Source organism: Panulirus ornatus, chromosome 40 (assembly GCF_036320965.1).
Source record: "Panulirus ornatus isolate Po-2019 chromosome 40, ASM3632096v1, whole genome shotgun sequence".
Classification (NCBI taxonomy): Eukaryota; Metazoa; Arthropoda; class Malacostraca; order Decapoda; family Palinuridae; genus Panulirus; species Panulirus ornatus.
Window position 1 is genome coordinate 14471125 of NC_092263.1, and position 17623 is coordinate 14488747.

Genomic DNA, 17623 nt, shown 5'->3' on the forward strand with positions numbered 1-17623 from the left:
TATATATATATATATATATATATATCTATCATCCTCTTGAGTCACACCAAGAATAGGTTGTTAGTTGACGATGAAGTTTGATATATAAGTACGTGTCAGTGTTCTAGTACCCTAGTCTTAATTCTAAACGAAGCGTTACTGAAACAGGTACTGTTATAGCGACGCATGGGGGTGGGGGGATTGCGGCAATGGGCAGGGGTAAGCAATTACGACAGTCAAGAGGAACGTGTAGGGATTTAAAGAGGAATGATAAACATCTGACCCATAACAATCCCGCTACGAGTCTTAACTGGTGTCTGTCTCTATCTGTGTCGGTCTATTTCAACCAGTTAGTCTCTTTCACGTCCGAGACACAGTCTTACCCATACCGTCCGCGTCAAAACACGAAGCATAAAGCAAAATCAAGAACGCAACACCAGAACGAATAGGGAATGTGGTTTATTTACAGCAGTACCGATGATGAAGCTTCGATATCTTCGTGATGCTGCAGCATCGTAGAGGGTATAAGGGCTCTGTAGAGCTGCAATTTACAGCAATTTTTGTACGGCTTTGTCCTCTAGATTTATTCCATCCGGGGACTCACGAAGCAAAGCTGTCCTCAACTTTCCTCCACACGAAACAGGCGTCTCTCCATCCATACTTCAGTGATCATACGCAGCCGTCCACCGAGATGAATTCGTGCAGCAGTCAACTCTGCATTGTGATTCTACAGACGACCACTGCGACGGAGCTTTGTGGTATACAAAAGCAGCGAATCCCAGCAAGTATCCACAAAATCAAAGGCCTTGATAGCGGAGTAGCGCCGTGGGGTGCAGCAGTACACTGTCGCAGTCAAGTGTCTCGAACATCTACTTTGGTTCACCGTGGTTGGTTTCTTCCTCCTCCCTCAGCCCATCACAGTGAGCCTCTGAGATGGTCCAGTGTGGCCCATCTTCACAAACACCCACCTGGATGGGACTTTGAAACACAGTGGACTTCATGACCAAGCCACTGCAGAGAATCTTGTCAGTTGTCCACTGCAGGGGACTATTTACAGCAGCCTAAAACAGTGTTTATATAGGTCGTCCACTTCTAAGGACGCATGAAGGAGTTCAGTGCGATGAAACCGAACGCACCAGTCCTCTGGCGAATACTTCCAAAGGTCATTTGAACAAGATGCTATAGAGATTTCTTTTGTACGTTAGCGAAGACGTCGCAGTCAACTGAATGCTTTCATCAAAACCGACTCATTAGTGCCACATATAACAGGTACTCAAGTTATCGACCATCCCTTGGGGATGAGTGAAGAACACCTGGATGAATTGTGGACCGACAGTCGCAGCCAGGATTCGAACCTAAGAGGGATTCGACCCAAGACGGCCCACCGTAAATGCTAGGTTGCTGGCATTTCTCTGGGGAAGGCCTGTACAAACAATCCACCATGAGGAGATGGGGGTTTGAAGACAGTCTTTTTTTTTTTTTTACAACAGGTGTCTCTACACCTTGATCACTTCCATAGCCTTCTACAGAAGGGTTTGGAGTTGTTGCTTGAGGGCGAGGACGTCAGGAAGGCGCCTGTCATACTGAAGGATATTCTCACATTCCTGCACCAGGCTCAGCAGGTCCTGAAAAACAGAAAGAAATAAATGTCTCAACCAGTTGAGCACGATGATACGACACTAGGGTATGATGGTATGACACTAGGGTACAATGGTATGACACTAGGGTACGATGGTTTGGTCTTTAAACTGACTCTTAACGATCCCTAAAGGTCAGGTCACAAACCAGATCACCATAACCGAGAGTTGGAGTGACGTGCTCAAGGATCGTAATGTCGAACTGACTGGGGTTCTGCTGGATCTAATGGTCTCACTTCAAATGGTACATGCAAGGGGAGCCGTGTTTACTCAAGGTTGAAAACAAAGATTAAAATCCTTTGTGAGAAACATTTCGAATGATCTAAGGAGGCTTTATGTAGACGTCTTTCAGCAAGTATACAAAATCCTTTTGGATGACTGAAATAAATGAATTCCTATGTAAACAAGAGGACCGTCTCTAAGTAACCCCCAGCAAAGGAGAGTATGTATGATGTCGCCCTGCGTACGTGGGTCAAGTTGTGGTAAAGTGTTCACCTGGGCTTCGATGAAGGGAGTTGGTGTCGTGCTGTGATGAAGGCTCGTGTTCCTTCCTTTATCATCATCATCATCATCAACAACAACAGCTTCAGAGCCAGGAACACCGTTGTTGCCCGGAACAGTATCAGCAGCAGGAGCAGTAGAGACCCCATCAGGATCAGCAGTAGGAGAAGATTGAGGTGTTCGACGCTCTAAGGACTCAGCAGACGCTCTTCCCAGTTCCAGTAACACCACACCTGTGTAACACACCACGGTGTAATATATATATATATATATATATATATATATATATATATATATATATATATATATATATATATATATACATTCTATTTATATATTATACTTTGTCGCTTTCTCTCGCGTTAGCGAGGTATCAACTGACTTATATTTCTCTCTTGTGTCTCTACTGATGATGTGATTATTACACGAAAGTGCACTTGGGAACTTATTGTGTTTCATTTTCCCCGTGGGCTCATAGGAAAATATATATATATATATATATATATATATATATATATATATATATATATATATATATATATATATATATATATATATATATATATATACCCTGGGTTTATGATAGCTATGTTAAAGATATGAAATAGGCAACGTATTTTTGGAATTATGTCAGTATCAATCACCCAGAACTGCTCATGGCTACTAGCTCTTTATCAAGGTTTTCCAAAAGGCACTTTAGATCCTCCATGTTCTCGGTAGACGAGACACTCACCTCTGAACCGAGAAAGCCCCGGGTCAATGATGGCTGCGAGGCGAAGGAGTTCCTTGGAGAGGTCAACTACCCTACAGAGGTCAGCGTCGCTCACACCTGTTGGTCAGGGAGGCGAGGTCAGACCTGACACAGATTGGGGAGATGAGGTCAAACCCTAACATTAGAACAGAAGGTTCGTGATTGTATACGACACAATGAGATGTGTTCTGTTTCCTCACAAAACGACTGTAATATGTTTTCACTTATCCAGGGTTAACGACCGAACTACCGAAAGACAAGCCTTCCATTGTTGAACTCTAGCATATACTCTCTTTTTTTAAGAGATAGAAATCTGGACCTAATCTTTCCGACTGATATTCTTTCGTCTGTTTATAGAATGACTATTTTATTCTCCCAGATGTAGGCTCTTTTATACTAAGTATGATCTAGGGTATTTTAGTCATGATTCGTTTTGATGCGAACCAACATTTATACTTTAGCTGGATGGCTGAGGCATTAGTGGCAAGAGAGTGGTATACCACGTCTTCTGCAAAAGACCAATTTTGCTTGTCAGGTGTTTTAGCATTATGCTAACATATTTACTTAGTTTTTCCATGGGAAATTTACACAGGAAAGTGTTTGTCCTAAGAGAAAACAGAGCATAGTGGTATTTTTGAAGGAAATAACTTTCAACAACTGAACAAGAAATGACAGACTGTCAAGCCATCATAGTTTTTTTTCTTTGTCTATCGCTGGCAGAAGACATGAGGGTCTATAATAAGACCACCTTCTAGAGGACACAGTACATGGGAAAGCTCGAAAACAGAAGACCTCATGGTTTATGACGAGGTCACCAGCTGGAAGACAGTACATGGGAAAGCCAGATAACAGAAGACCTCATGGTTTATGACGAGGTCACCTGCTGGAGGACAGTACATGGGAAAGCCAGATAACAGAAGACCTCATGGTTTATAACGAGGTCACCAGCTGGAAGACAGTACATGGGAAAGGCAGATAACAGAAGACCTCATGGTTTATGACGAGGTCACCAGCTGCAGGACAGTACATGGGAAAGCCAGATAACAGAAGACCTCATGGTTTATAACGAGGTCACCAGCTGGAAGACAGTACATGGGAAAGCCCGTAAACAGAAGACCTCATGGTTTATGACGAGGTCACCACCTGGAGGACAGAAATAGCATCCTGAATTCATAATCCTAAAGAAGGAGACAGACAGGATGGCATGGCAGACAGACAGGATGGCATGGCAGACAGACAGGATGGCATGGCAGACAGACAGGATGGCAAGGCAGACAGACAGGATGGCATGGCAGACAGACAGGATAGCATGGCGGAAGGCTGGTGTATCATATCTTGCCCCTAACTGCTACACTAGACTCAACGCACATTACGCTGTAGGATAATTACCTTTCAATGATGGCGTCATGAGCGCATGAATCAGGGCGTATTTCAGCTCGACGGTGATGTAGTGAGTGCGGCCCAAGACGCGACTGAAGTGACCCAGGGTAGAACTGATGGCTGCGGCATCCTGCGGAGAGATGCGACTGACGGCAGCCCCCGCAGCTCGGACCATGGCTTCCACTGAATCCCCAGAGGCACTGGCGCCGCAGGCGTGGCACTCCCAGCCACGGCGAGGGTCAGAGGGAGGGACGAGGAGGCCATCTTGGCAACTCCTGCACGAGACGGAGCTAATGTGAGACCCCAGCTCGATAGGGTCAAGGCACCGCTCACACCGGCAGGTGAAGAGTTTGGAGGCTGCCAGGTGAGCCGCCCTGGCATGGGTGCCCCATAGCGTGGGCGTGTAGGTGTTGGTGATGGGCGCGCCCTCTGGGATGTCTGTCACCGCCCGTACCGTCAGGACGCCTTCCTTGTACCAGTGCTGTGTGTTCGGTACGCAGGAATGGTTCATAATGGCCCCCAGAGGGAAGAGGGCTCGCCCCATCCTGTCCTTACCGAGGCTGACGACGAAGGCGTTGGTGTCGAACACCCCACACAGGTGATGCACCACGACAGACGACACACCGAGGCCCAGGCGACGCTGCAGTGACTCGACGACGTGTTCCTCCACGTAACGACCGATGGGCAACCTCCGTCGTTTCTCCACGTTGCTCTGAAGTGCTGCCACGACAGACCTCACGTCAGGCGAGTCCTGCATCAACATCATCGTTCTCAACGGCGTCAGAAGTGCATTCAACTTCCTGATCAACTTAATATTTCTGGGGTCTTGTTTTAGCCCGAGGCCGACCAGGAGTTCACACTCCTCACCCCCATGTCCGCAGTCGTCCGCGCAGGAGGAGCACAGAGGAGCACCACAGCCCTCACACTCGACCCACGCCCCCTGCAGCGCCCTTAGACATACCAAGCAGGTGGGTCCTGCGTCAGGTTTGGGGGCCACTACTAGTGGCGTCTCTCTGAATACGACCTCCCCAGCAGTGATGCTTCGGGAGGCCACCAGGTAACGCCCGTATTCAAGGCTCCACATGATCCTCACTGGCGCTCCTGACGCTGCTCCGGTAGGAGCCCGGGGAAAGGAGGATTCATCTACTTCGTCAGATCGTAGGACCTCTGCTCTCTTGGTAGGACTGTACTCCTGATGGAGGCGACCTGTGAAGGTGCCCGCGTGTTTAGGCTTTTCCTGTGGGTCGTGGGTGACGACATGTTGGTTCCAGGAGAGGTTTGTGGGCGCCAGAGATTCCAGGTAAGACTCCAGCGCCGCCAGCCGCTTCTGGACTTCTGCATCCATCGCTCCTGCATCACAAAATATAACCTGGTTACAACCCATAACCTCTGCCGAGGTGAGGAAGGCTTACCGTACATCTGAGAGAGTACATCTAAGATGTACTACCTTTCTAGGTATTCTGTACTACACTAATACGTTCTAGTACAAGGCTACGCTCTCTCTGGCTCATACAACTACGTAACGATGGTAAATTACAACAGCTTCAGTGTTTAGGATGAGAACGACTTATGAAGGCCTTGCGAAGGGAAGGTAACATGAAATATAATATTGTCTAATAGATGCAACTCGTAGAGATACAAATCAATGAATACGCACACATAAACACACTGCAGATGTATGTACCTATCAACACATCGCAGCAAAGCACGAACACGTGTGCTTGAACACACACACACACACACACACACACACACACACCCACACACACAAGAATTTCTGATCGCACAGCAGCCTAATATTAAAACATGCTTCTCTCCTTATGTCCACCTCTCTTAATCACGAAAACCTTTCCCTTAAGAGTACAAATAAGTAACTAAAGATTGGTAATTACTCGTGGAAATATATTGACCAGAAGAAATCTGGTGTTGACGATAGTGTCAAAAGACATATGAAAAAAAAGATGAATGTTAGAATATTCTTTTGTTCTATTTCTAATGGTTTCAGATGGAAGTGTTTGGGTAGGGGTGAGTTCGAAATCCCCCAGACAACTCATCCTTGGGGCACATGACTTAACGCACTTGCCCTTACAGCACCTGATCAAACACAGGTACACGCGCACGCGCAGGTCCTCCCTCCTCCTCCTCCGCAGCTCAGGTAGCTAAAACGAGAAGCAGCGGTCTGTGGCTGGACGCTGGGAGGCCAGGAAACAGCGACTGGTATGTTGGGAATGGTTCGCCAGGTTGTGGCGGTGTTACTACAGTGCACTTCCTCATCTGCTGTACCTCCTGACCTGCAACGTACTGCCTCATCAGGCGTACCTGCTGACCTGCCCAGGTACACTGTACCTTCTCGCTCCTGGACCTGGCCTCGTAAAGGTATACTGTACCTCCTCGACGTACCCTTCCATAGGTACACTGTACCATGTACCCACCTCGAACTAGCCCTCCACAGGTACACTGTACCATGTACCTACCTCGAACTAGCCCTCCACAGGTACACTGTACCATGTACCTACCTCGAACTAGCCCTCCACAGGTACACTGTACCATGTACCTACCTCGAACTAGCCCTCCACAGGTACACTGTACCGTCTCACCATTCCATACCTTCCTCGACTGGGGTCTTGCACAGGTACATCGTACCCTCGTCATCCCCTGGCCTACGTACCCCCCGAACTGGCTTCAACCAGGTGCGTTGCTCTCATTGGTCGAGCCGGCGGTCACGTGGGCGGCTAAAAATGCCCCAGGGAACTGCTGTGATTGGACGAGACCCTCTGGTGTCGCGGCTTGCCCTGAGTGACTCACGCCTCTGTCTCTCGTGGTTTAATCCCACCTGGCTGACCCATTCGTGCAGACAGAGTCACACACACACAGAGCAAAAGAAACAAACATATTCTTTTTTAGCAAAGGACGAGAGATGAAGATAGTTGTATACAATGGTAAATGAAGGTTTCTTTTCTTCCTAAGGACAGTCTGAGGGGGAGGGAGGGTACTAATTATCAACGAAAGAGAGAGAGAGAGACTGATGGTATGTGAAGTGAGGCGAATCCTCGCCTCAGGTAACGGCGGAGGGAAGTAAACAAAACGTAAAAAAGATGGTTGAGCGACCAGTCTCTTGGCCAAGGTCGTCCCTGGCTGGCTGGCGCAGTCTCTGCTCTCTCTCTCTCTCTCTCTCTCTCTCTCTCTCTCTCTCTCTCTCTCTCTCTCTCTCTCTCTCTCCTGCGTAGTAGTCTGACGGGCAAGAGGACAGAAGCATCCAGATCTAGATGCTTCGCCACAGGTGCTGCTCGCCCTCACCTCAACACACACACACACACACACACACACACACACACAAGGTGGAGGTGTAGAACTTGTTTATAGTGTGTTTACTCTGGGGCAAACGGATGAGCTGAGCTAAGGCTGTCTATGATTAGCATTTAGAATATTCGTCGTTTAAATGCCACTGTGACAATCAGAAGGACATGATGGCCACACAGACTTGTCACATGGAGACACCAGTGTAATGAGACACACTCAATGGCTCTCAGAAAAGATGGGAACAATAAAAGAAAAACAAATGTTTTCTAGTCGTGTTTCGCTTGACAACAGCAACACACACACACACACAGGGCTTCCTGCTCTTTCCATGAACCGTAATTTGGTCATGTAGCTTCCTACCATGTGATATTACTGATCATTGTGTTACTTCTTTGCTGTTTTTTTATTTTTCCATTTCATCAACCATGCTTACTCAGCAGTCCCACGTAGCGCATTATAAGATGTCGGATCCTATTTTCGAAATCTGATTTGCGAGATGAATTTACCATCTTGGTGCCTAACTCTCAAAAAAAATCCATCAACATCTCTATTTCTTTTTGTTTTGAGTTGCATTATTCTTATCAGCTGCATATCTTCTTCCCCCTTCCCCCTGCGGTTCGTTCCATTCATATCATATATCGTGTCCAAATCATCCTTCCTTATTGGTCATTTACGAGTTCCTTATTGTTCCGTTATGGACGTCTATCTCCCCCCCCCCACCCCCAGCTCCCCCTCCCCCCTAATCATCATTTCAAGGAAATCTCATTCTTATCCACCTCAAAGGTATTTATGGGATATGGCTATGGTCATCATTGTGGTTCCTTCATCTCTTTTCCTCTACCCAGACATCCACCACTCCGTCCATGGCTCATTCCTCAGTGCCTGTGTGTCCCACTTTGAGGTGTTCCACTGAATTCGAAAAAAAAAATTGTTTATCTTACTCACCCTGTGCGCGAATTTGGATTAATGTCGACACATATAAATTACTATCACTTCCTTCCGTAATTAACTGTCACAGGAAAATGAATTCACACCTTTTCCCCCCTTGTAGATTGCCACTGCTCTCGAGAGGTGTCTCGTCATCAGGCCCTGGAGTTCTGCTGCTTCCCATAGCTTGTGTGTGGACACCATCCACACGAGGATGGACCGTTATAATCCCTATCTTTCTTTCCTTGAACAGAAAGAAGCTATTGGGTTCTCGGTCCTTATTTGTCCGTCCCTCTCCATATATATATATATATATATATATATATATATATATATATATATATATATATATATATATATATATATACCGACTGATCTTTTGTTATGTTGTTATTTATGGAGGGTAATCTTAGCTCGTATTCTGCCGGTCTTGGCAGCGTCTGACAAGTTGGTCCTCACACACACCACCAAGACAGATACTCACACTTCGAAGGTACTTGAATCATGGCAGCCAGCCAGAGCAGGTGATGATGCCCACTCCCATTACAAGGTACAGGTACAATGAAACTAGGTTTTTGTGCCTTAAGTCCCGACGGTACGCTGTATACAGACACTAGGGTGTATGGCTTCGACGTTACGCTGTATACAGACGCTAGGGTGTATGGCTTCGACGGTATGCTGGATACAGACACTAGTGTGTATGGCTACGACGATACGCTGTATACAGACACTAGGGTGTATGGCTTCGACGGTACGCTGTATACAGACGCTAGGGTGTATGGCTACGACGATACGTTGTATACAGACACTAGGGTGTATGGCTTCGACGATACGTTGTATACAGACACTAGGGTGTATGGCTTCGACGGTAAGTTGTATACAGACGCTAGGGTGTATGGCTACGACGGTACGCTGTATACAGACACTAGGGTGTATGGCTTCGACGGTACGCTGTATACAGACGCTAGGGTGTATGGCTACGACGGTGCGCTGTATACAGACACTAGAGTGTATGGCCGTTAGCTAACGGTAGGTTTCATCTAAGCACCTGAGTGTATGAAGAAGACGGTAGACGGTACAAGAGGGGTTCAGGAGGGGGGGGGATGTATGACGTCATGCGGTCATGTGGCAGCTGGGGGGGGGGGGGGGGAGTGGGGTGATGGCTTTGGGACACTTGGCATAAGGAAGGAGTGGTTGGCAGGTGACATGAACTAGGGACGAGAGGGGTGTCACTACCAGGCTTGGTGTGGGAAGGGTGGAAAGGATGGAAGTACATGGGAAAGCCGGAGAAACGTTCTTAATTTTATATAGATGGAGACAGGGCAATGAAGGAGAAGGCTCCTCCCCACCCACCACCATAGATGGAGACAAGGCAATACAGCAGAAGGCTCCTTCCCTACCCACCACCATAGATGGAGACAAGGCAATACAGCAGAAGGGTCCTTCCCTACCCACCACCATAGATGGAGATAGGATAGTAAAGCAGAAGGCCTCTTCCCACCCACCACTATAGATGGAGACAAGATAGTACAGCAGAAGGCTCCCCCCCACCCACCACCATAGATGGAGACAAGATAGTATAGCAAATGACTCCTTCCCACCCACCACTATAGATGGAAGCAATATAATAATGCAGAGGGCTCCTCTCGACCCACCACTATAGATGGAGACAGGACAGTACAGCAGAAGGCTCCTTCTCAACCACCACTATAGATGGAGACAGGACAGTACAGCAGAAGGCTCCTTCTCAACCACCACTATAGATGGAGACAGGGTAGTACAGCAGAAGGTTCCTCCCAAACCATCACCATGGCACGAAGATACCTGAGATGGAATACAATATAATACAGAAAGAGAGTAGTAACATGAGTCATTTATAGGAAAGAATGAACGTAAAACACCTGATCAGACGACAGTTACTGGATGCTCTGTGTGACAAAGGTTAATTACAAAACTGTTCGGAAAAAAGCAAAAAAACCAGACTTATTCATTGATGATTAATATCTTTAAAGTAACTGTCTAACCGTGATTTACATATACAGATATAATCTGTATATACATATATACATGTATATACATGTATATTTACATGGACCTTATCAAAGATAGCTTCCAGCGTTCTTCAGTTCCCCAATGAAAAGAAAAAAAACAAAATTTTTGCACTACAGTGTGTCCAGTGTCTCTCAGATGCCATATTGGTTAACGAAACCAAACGTACCTCAGGACTAACGAAGGTGGAAGGCCTTACAACCCCCCCACCTCACAACCTAGTGGGCAGCTGGCACATCTAGTCCTTCCACTCAGGGACTTCAAGTCTTCAGCGGACCCACAACCCACTGCTGGGCACCGTCTATGCATCATAACCATAACCCAGCCATCCCCCTCGACCCCATACTTGGCATGGATCAACTTGGCTTTTGATGGAAGGTTGTACGACTGGCGTGCCTCATGCATGATAGCGAAGCATTTCAAAGCAATTTACACTGTGCTAAATCTCTGCAAACCACCTCTCTCTCTCTCTCTCTCTCTCTCTCTCTCTCTCTCTCTCTCTCTCTCTCTCTCTCCATCTTCTTCTTCCTCGTTCGCTTCCCCTTTAGAATACAGTACCTTCGTCCGCATCCCCGCAGAATACAATATCCCGGTCCACATCTCCCCAAAAATACAGTATCCTTAACATACACTAAAATACAGTACCCTGATCCTTCTCTTAAAATACAGTCCCCAGACCCACCTTTTACCCAAGGTGTTAACACGCGTTCCTGCAGTCTTTTTTCTTAAAAGACTTTCAATTAAAACTGTTTTAGATTTTACATTAAGACACTTCACACATTGTAGTGAAAAGCTTTTAAGGGTTTACATAAATGACGATTTGTTTACAGTGCGAGTGTCCCCTTTAGCCACGAGCTGCGTTGAAGGGGCTGAGAAAAGAGAGAGAGAGAGAGAGAGAGAGAGAGAGAGAGAGAGAGAGAGAGAGAGAGAGAGAGAGAGAGAGAGAGAGAGAGAGAGAGAGAGAGAGAGAGAGAGAGACTTCGTCAAGACGAGGAATACCATCGTTGAGAGGATGAGGATCATTCCCCTCGTTAACAACAAACAAGGTAGTTTACCTCAGTGGATGAACAGGGATGTCTAACTGGGAGTGAGAACGAAGCCTTTTACTCATTCGAATCCAGACCTATGTAAAGTCTCCCACTAAACTAGTTTACCACTGGTTCAGGAGTAATTGCAAACTACCCTTGGGACACGTAAGAGATTGGGACAATAACTACTTGACGAGTGGTTGATGTCTTGCTGGGGAAATGGTTGAAGAAGTGATAGAGATTTGCTTCTAAGGGTGGACAACGACTAGCTAGGGTTGATGATGGACCTGCACAGGTACGGACGCGGAGCTGACTCAAGTCTGTTTTGATCTCCTTTTTGGGGATTGGATGACCCGAACGCCTGAGGATTGGCTGGGGATTGGAGAGGAGATTGGAACGCCGGTAGGGGGGGCGGGGGTAATAGCGTCACTGCCAATATGTCATCTACAAATAGACCTAACCAAGCTGTGACAAACCTGAAGTGCTGTGCATTACGTCTTGGCTACCTGACAATCAACATTCCTGTCTCTACTACTCATATTACGAAGCTTAAAAAGATGTGTACACAACGGTCGAGTTGTTAGTACACACACACACACACACACACACACACACCACACACACGATTACTTCCCTCTATAACCACCACAACATCCAAACCCTTGTCTCTAACTCCTATGGGTTTAGGGACTTTGTATAAGCGTATGAACTCCGTTGCAGTCAAGAGAGATGGAATTGGATGGATCTTGTCTGTGTTCCTGGATTGTCTACGAAGGAATCTGACTCTGTAACTATACAAGAGGCTACAGTATGGTACCGGTACATTTCAAAGGCGGTGATAGTCAAGTGATGTATATATACACACACACACAGACGCAGACATTCTGAGAAGAGACTCATAAGAATATACCAAGCAACAGACGAGCTAAAGTTGGCAATGAAGCTCCTTGCATCTGATGGTCCGTGTGAGGTTGAGGTAGGCACAAGGACGTGTTAGCGTGATGTCAGGATCTTTTCCCCTCACAAAGGTTGGGTCAGGGTAAGGTACAAACCATGAGTAGAAGCAATTGTAGGACTTTATAAAGGGGAGGACGAGCACACGGGGCCTTGGTGTGACCTCCTGTGGCCTGGGGAGGGTCATGGCCTGACCCCCTGTCTGATGTGGAGGCTGTGTGACGCGCTGTTGTTGTTGTTCTTGTTGTTGTTGTTGCTGTGCCGAGGGCGGGTTCACACGTAAGACCGAGTGTTGTCCTGACTGTGAAGGTGTGAGTCGGCCTTACTGACCGTGGAGGATCGGTGTAGAATGTTGAAAATGTTTCGGGGGAGTAGAGTGAGTGTGTGTGTGTGTGTGTGTGTGTGTGTGTGTGTGTGTGTGTGTGTGTGTGTGTGTCACCACATACCGTAGAGAACTTAATGGACACTAAAACTACCATTTCCTTCACTACAACTGCTTTGGTGAGACATCCAGCATCCCTTCCTCTCGATCTCTTACATAAAACACGAGAGAGAGAGAGAGAGAGAGAGAGAGAGAGAGAGAGAGAGAGAGAGAGAGAGAGAGAGAGAGAGAGAGAGAGAGAGAGATGCCGGGATAAGACACTAGTGACAAGTTAAGTGGCAGGAGCAATGGCGAGGGTAAGTGGCTGGTGTGAGTGGCATGGTACAGGTGAGTGCCTTACTGAGGTGCGTTCTACGGACATATATATATATATATATATATATATATATATATATATATATATATATATATATATATCAAAAGATATCTTGCACGTCGTGTGAGCCAGGCAAAAGGTGTTTATTTACAACGCAAACTTTATGAAGTCGGGTGGAGACAGGATTAGAAGCTATATAGTTGGTCATGCACGAGGCTCTTATGACTAGTAATGACGTGTTGGCGCCAAAGGGAGTTAAGTCTCTCTTGATCTTGAAGATCCCCTTAATGAAGACAAGCATCTAAGTGTCTATAACCTCTCCATTCATTCCATGGCTTTCGGAGCGATTTTCAAACTGAGTCTCACACACGGGAGTAGGCTTTCGAGGGACCTTGATGCTCTCTATGATTCACTGTGATCTCTTAATGACGACAGATGATTCCTTATAAAGGTGTTGAGTAAGGGTTGACCTTGGTGTTACAAGATATAAATGATTCTCCTCCGGTCTTGCCAGTCGCCTACACCACACCAACTATATATATATATATATATATATATATATATATATATATATATATATATATATATATATATATATATATATATATATATATATATATCTTTCTCTTTCTCTCTCTCTTAATACGTGTTTGTTTTTCGTCTTCACAAAGCAGCAACGTAAGGGACTGGACGTTCGAGGTGGGAAAATACTTCGTTTTCCTCCTTCTTCTGTTTTTTCTTGCAGAAATATCATACATGATGGAAAGGGCGGGGGGGGGTTCTCTCTCTCTCTCTCTCTCTCTCTCTCTCTCTCTCTCTCTCTCTCTCTCTCTCTCTCTCTCCTGGCGACACCTTGGACACACAGAAAACATATATGAGGGTACCATTCTTTCTCCCCCGTTCTCTCCCCTTGAGATATAAACAAGACAACCTCAGTAGCATTTATACCCACAGACAGAGGAAAAAATTGTGGTCTAAACCTACTCTGGTCGATGGATGAAGTAAGCAGGTATTTTCTATTATTTTTCTGGGTAATTATGGTCAACGCGAATGTACATGTATCGTTGCGTTTTCTAGTGTATGTATAGTGAAAATGCTTGGCCATAATTGCATCCTATTTTCTATAGGTGTTTTATATATATATATATATATATATATATATATATATATATATATATATATATATATATACACACACCTTGTTGTATCCCAGGAGAACCTATGAAAACCTCAACTCGAACAAGGTAAAATGGTTTGTCGTCAAGAGACGCCATCCCCCACCATCGAGTATCCACCAGGAAGACTGCCTCCCTCTACATATCTTTAACAACCCAACGATCGTTATATTTACATAAGGAAATCCTGGAACAGTTTGTAGTAGTCACAATACTGCCGTACGTTACACGACTGGAGCTCAATCACTTAAGACGCTAAGGAAACACGTCGATCGATTCTACTTTGCATGGAAACAAGGACTAGCCACTGAGGCAATGAGGGAACTCCTCTGTTTACGAAATTAAAAGCCACAACGATATGAATCACTGGTCTGGTTGGGGGTCGTTCGGGAGCACGTCTGCAGGCGAGGCAAACACCGAGTTTTAAGGTTTACTTGTCGCGTACGTGACGCTCAACACACGGTGCTAAATGCTTTGGCGCATAGCAAGCAGGCAAACACAGACACTCCACTTCCTACTGCCGGTTTAAATACTCATCTCTTTTATATATATTGCCTTGTTCCTTTCCCCACCCTCGTCTCTCCCTCTTTCTTGCTCTCGCTATCTTCCTCCTTCGCCGTTAACGAGATGAGATCGTGTTAAACACCCTCACTAGTTACGTGGAAGATTGACTTACATATATATCATTCGATACATTCCTACTTCAGAATTCTCGTAATTCTAAACTCATATCTAATTCAACATTAAAATTCGTTCAGCTTTAAACTATATTTTGGTGTGAAGATTTCTACTTGCCCTCCTCTGGAGTTAGGAACTTCTCTCACCGTACAAAACCACGTCTCGTTTTACAAACCAATGCTGCTTCTGTGCCATGGAAGAGATAGAACAACTTGATAATCATCTATATGTAAATTCTCATTGACTCATATATCATTCCCCCTTCACAAGAAACCTTGAATAAATAGCATCCATATTTTTTTCCTGCTTGACTGTAAGGAAATGAAGTCACTCTGGGATGATTTTACAGGCTGAAGCTGTAGCAACAAAGACTTAAAAATACTCGCCTCTCTCAGCTGGTTTGCATGCTCGCCCAGGAGAAGCACGCTCAGCGTTGCTCACACAACAAAATCCATCTCAAATACTGTAACGAGACTGTACAACTGAAGTACCTTACCACAATACTTCTCAGTTCATACCAGACGTACAGACCTTACCTCACATTTTGGACAGTCTTACATCCGTCTCTTTGAAATTACATTTTCGTAAGTTAAAAAAAAACATATAGTTATCTTTTTTGTTTCTAGATTTTACCAGTTCTTGTCCTTTCTTTATTTCTAGATAAATGAGATCAATTATGAGAATATCCTGTATAAATGTCTCGCTTAAAGATCTCGTCACAAAAGATTGACTTAAGACGTTTGGTCTTGTAGAATCCATGGGACCTGATGGGGACCTTAGACCTGTCTGTTCTTCGCAAGGCTCCCAATGCAAACTGACATTCGTCTAGTGATACATAATAATGCTACTGTAACTCTACCCTTCTCCTCCTCCTCGCCTGTAACTCACAGGCTGTAAAAAAAACATCTTCGAAATCAAGCAACGAAAAATTCTGAGCTCTTAGACTTACACCAAAGTGACGCTACTAAGTTTTATAAGGTTTAAACACTGTCAGACCTTCTGTGTTTACATTGTAAATCATATTTACAACCAGCTCTCAGCTTCGTCACCACAGGGGAGCAGACACACACACACACACACACACACACACACACACACACACACACACACACACACACACACACAAAATATAGACAATAATACAAACTAAACAGAGGGAAATGGTTGGAGCCTCAACGTCTGTGTGAATGCAGACGAGAACGTTGTATCTGAAGGTACGAGAGGTGGAATCTCCGTGCCACTCAGACCTCTGCACTAGGGCAAGGGGTCTGTACACTTGGCTTCTCGTACTTACAGTGCCGAAGGCCCAGCTACAGATGTGTCAGCAAGGTGTTTTCTGTCACGTAGCCCCTGGCAGAGCACCAAAGATCTATCCCCCTGTATCTAATTAATCAACACATGTACATACATATATATATACATATACATATATATATATATATATATATATATATATATATATATATATATATATATATATATATATATATACCGTCTTGCCTTTTGCTTGACACATGCATAAGCAACACTTCCTTTTCTAAATATAAACTCCAATGTTTGTCTTGGTTCAGGTTTAGTAATGTTTCAAGCGTGCAATATTGTTGCCAGACATTGACGCGAAGAGCAAGCGTTCCCCTGTGTGTGTGTGTGTGTGTGTAAGTGCCACTCCACCACGGAACTCCTTTCTGAGGGACATGTTGTGTTCATGGGTTCGCATCCCGGTAGGGTCGATGGTTCACGCCGTGGTGGCTTCTTTTTATCAGCGAACGGGTTTTTTTTGAAATAGGTTTGTTGACACCTCGTATCTCTACTGAGCGATGGAAGATAACTGCTCAAGAATATCAGCTTCTTGCTTGAAATCTATGGGTGACAGGTGCAATGATGTGAGTCTCTCTCTCTCTCTCTCTCTCTCTCTCTCTCTCTCTCTCTCTCTCTCTCTCTCTCTCTCTCTCTCAGACGCCTCGGGCATGAACCTAGCCAAACATCTGGCAATATTCTCTCCCCATACATTTACTAAATACTACTACAGATCGAACACATATTGCAATAGCAATAGGACGAACACTATATTCAGCCGTTCATAACTTTTGACTGAAGTCATCCCTGCTGATTCTAACGTGATTTATTTCTTGTCGAAGATAAAGATAATAAATTATACCGTAGAAGTACAGAATAATCAACCAACACACTATATGAACCAGCACGGGGCAGTCTGAGGTCTGACCCTCATGGGTTCCGATCTTGGGAATGGCAGTCGGCCTACACCCAACCCAGGTGTTCATCCTCCTCTCATGGCTGGTAGAAAAAAAAAAAAGATAAGGCCTTGCATTCACAGACAAACGGACAGACACTTAGGCCGTGCATTCGCAGAGACAAGTAGACAGACATACAAACACAGCTATAAACCATCCAGTCCCAAGGAAGCATTATAGAATATTTAATCATAACTGAAGTACAGAAACCTGTCATTATCGTACTCTAATTTTAAAAACGCCTTATATTTTTGTTTCTCTCAGAATTCCCTGAATTATAACATGCATTTTTCTATCGCCAATTTTCTTTATTT

General features: G+C 45.2%; 1 protein-coding gene across 4 annotated transcripts in view; it reads right to left on the reverse strand.

Moving 5' to 3' along the window:
* Positions 1-30: 30 nt before the first annotated feature.
* Positions 31-17623, reverse strand: part of LOC139761445 (uncharacterized) — an 18416-nt gene continuing 823 nt past the window's right edge. For 2 of the 4 annotated variants that reach the window (XM_071685664.1, XM_071685665.1), the window contains exons 2-5: positions 4258-5598; positions 2851-2946; positions 2112-2350; positions 31-1604 (exon numbers count right to left, since the gene is read on the reverse strand). In XM_071685664.1, the coding sequence (XP_071541765.1) occupies positions 1503-1604; positions 2112-2350; positions 2851-2946; positions 4258-5593 (1773 nt within the window). In that variant the 5' untranslated portion in view covers positions 5594-5598 and the 3' untranslated portion in view covers positions 31-1502. Of the gene's footprint in view, positions 1605-2111; positions 2351-2850; positions 2947-4257; positions 5599-10130; positions 10300-17623 lie in introns of all 4 variants that reach the window. The other 2 variants (XM_071685666.1, XM_071685663.1) reach the window with 2 other exon arrangements.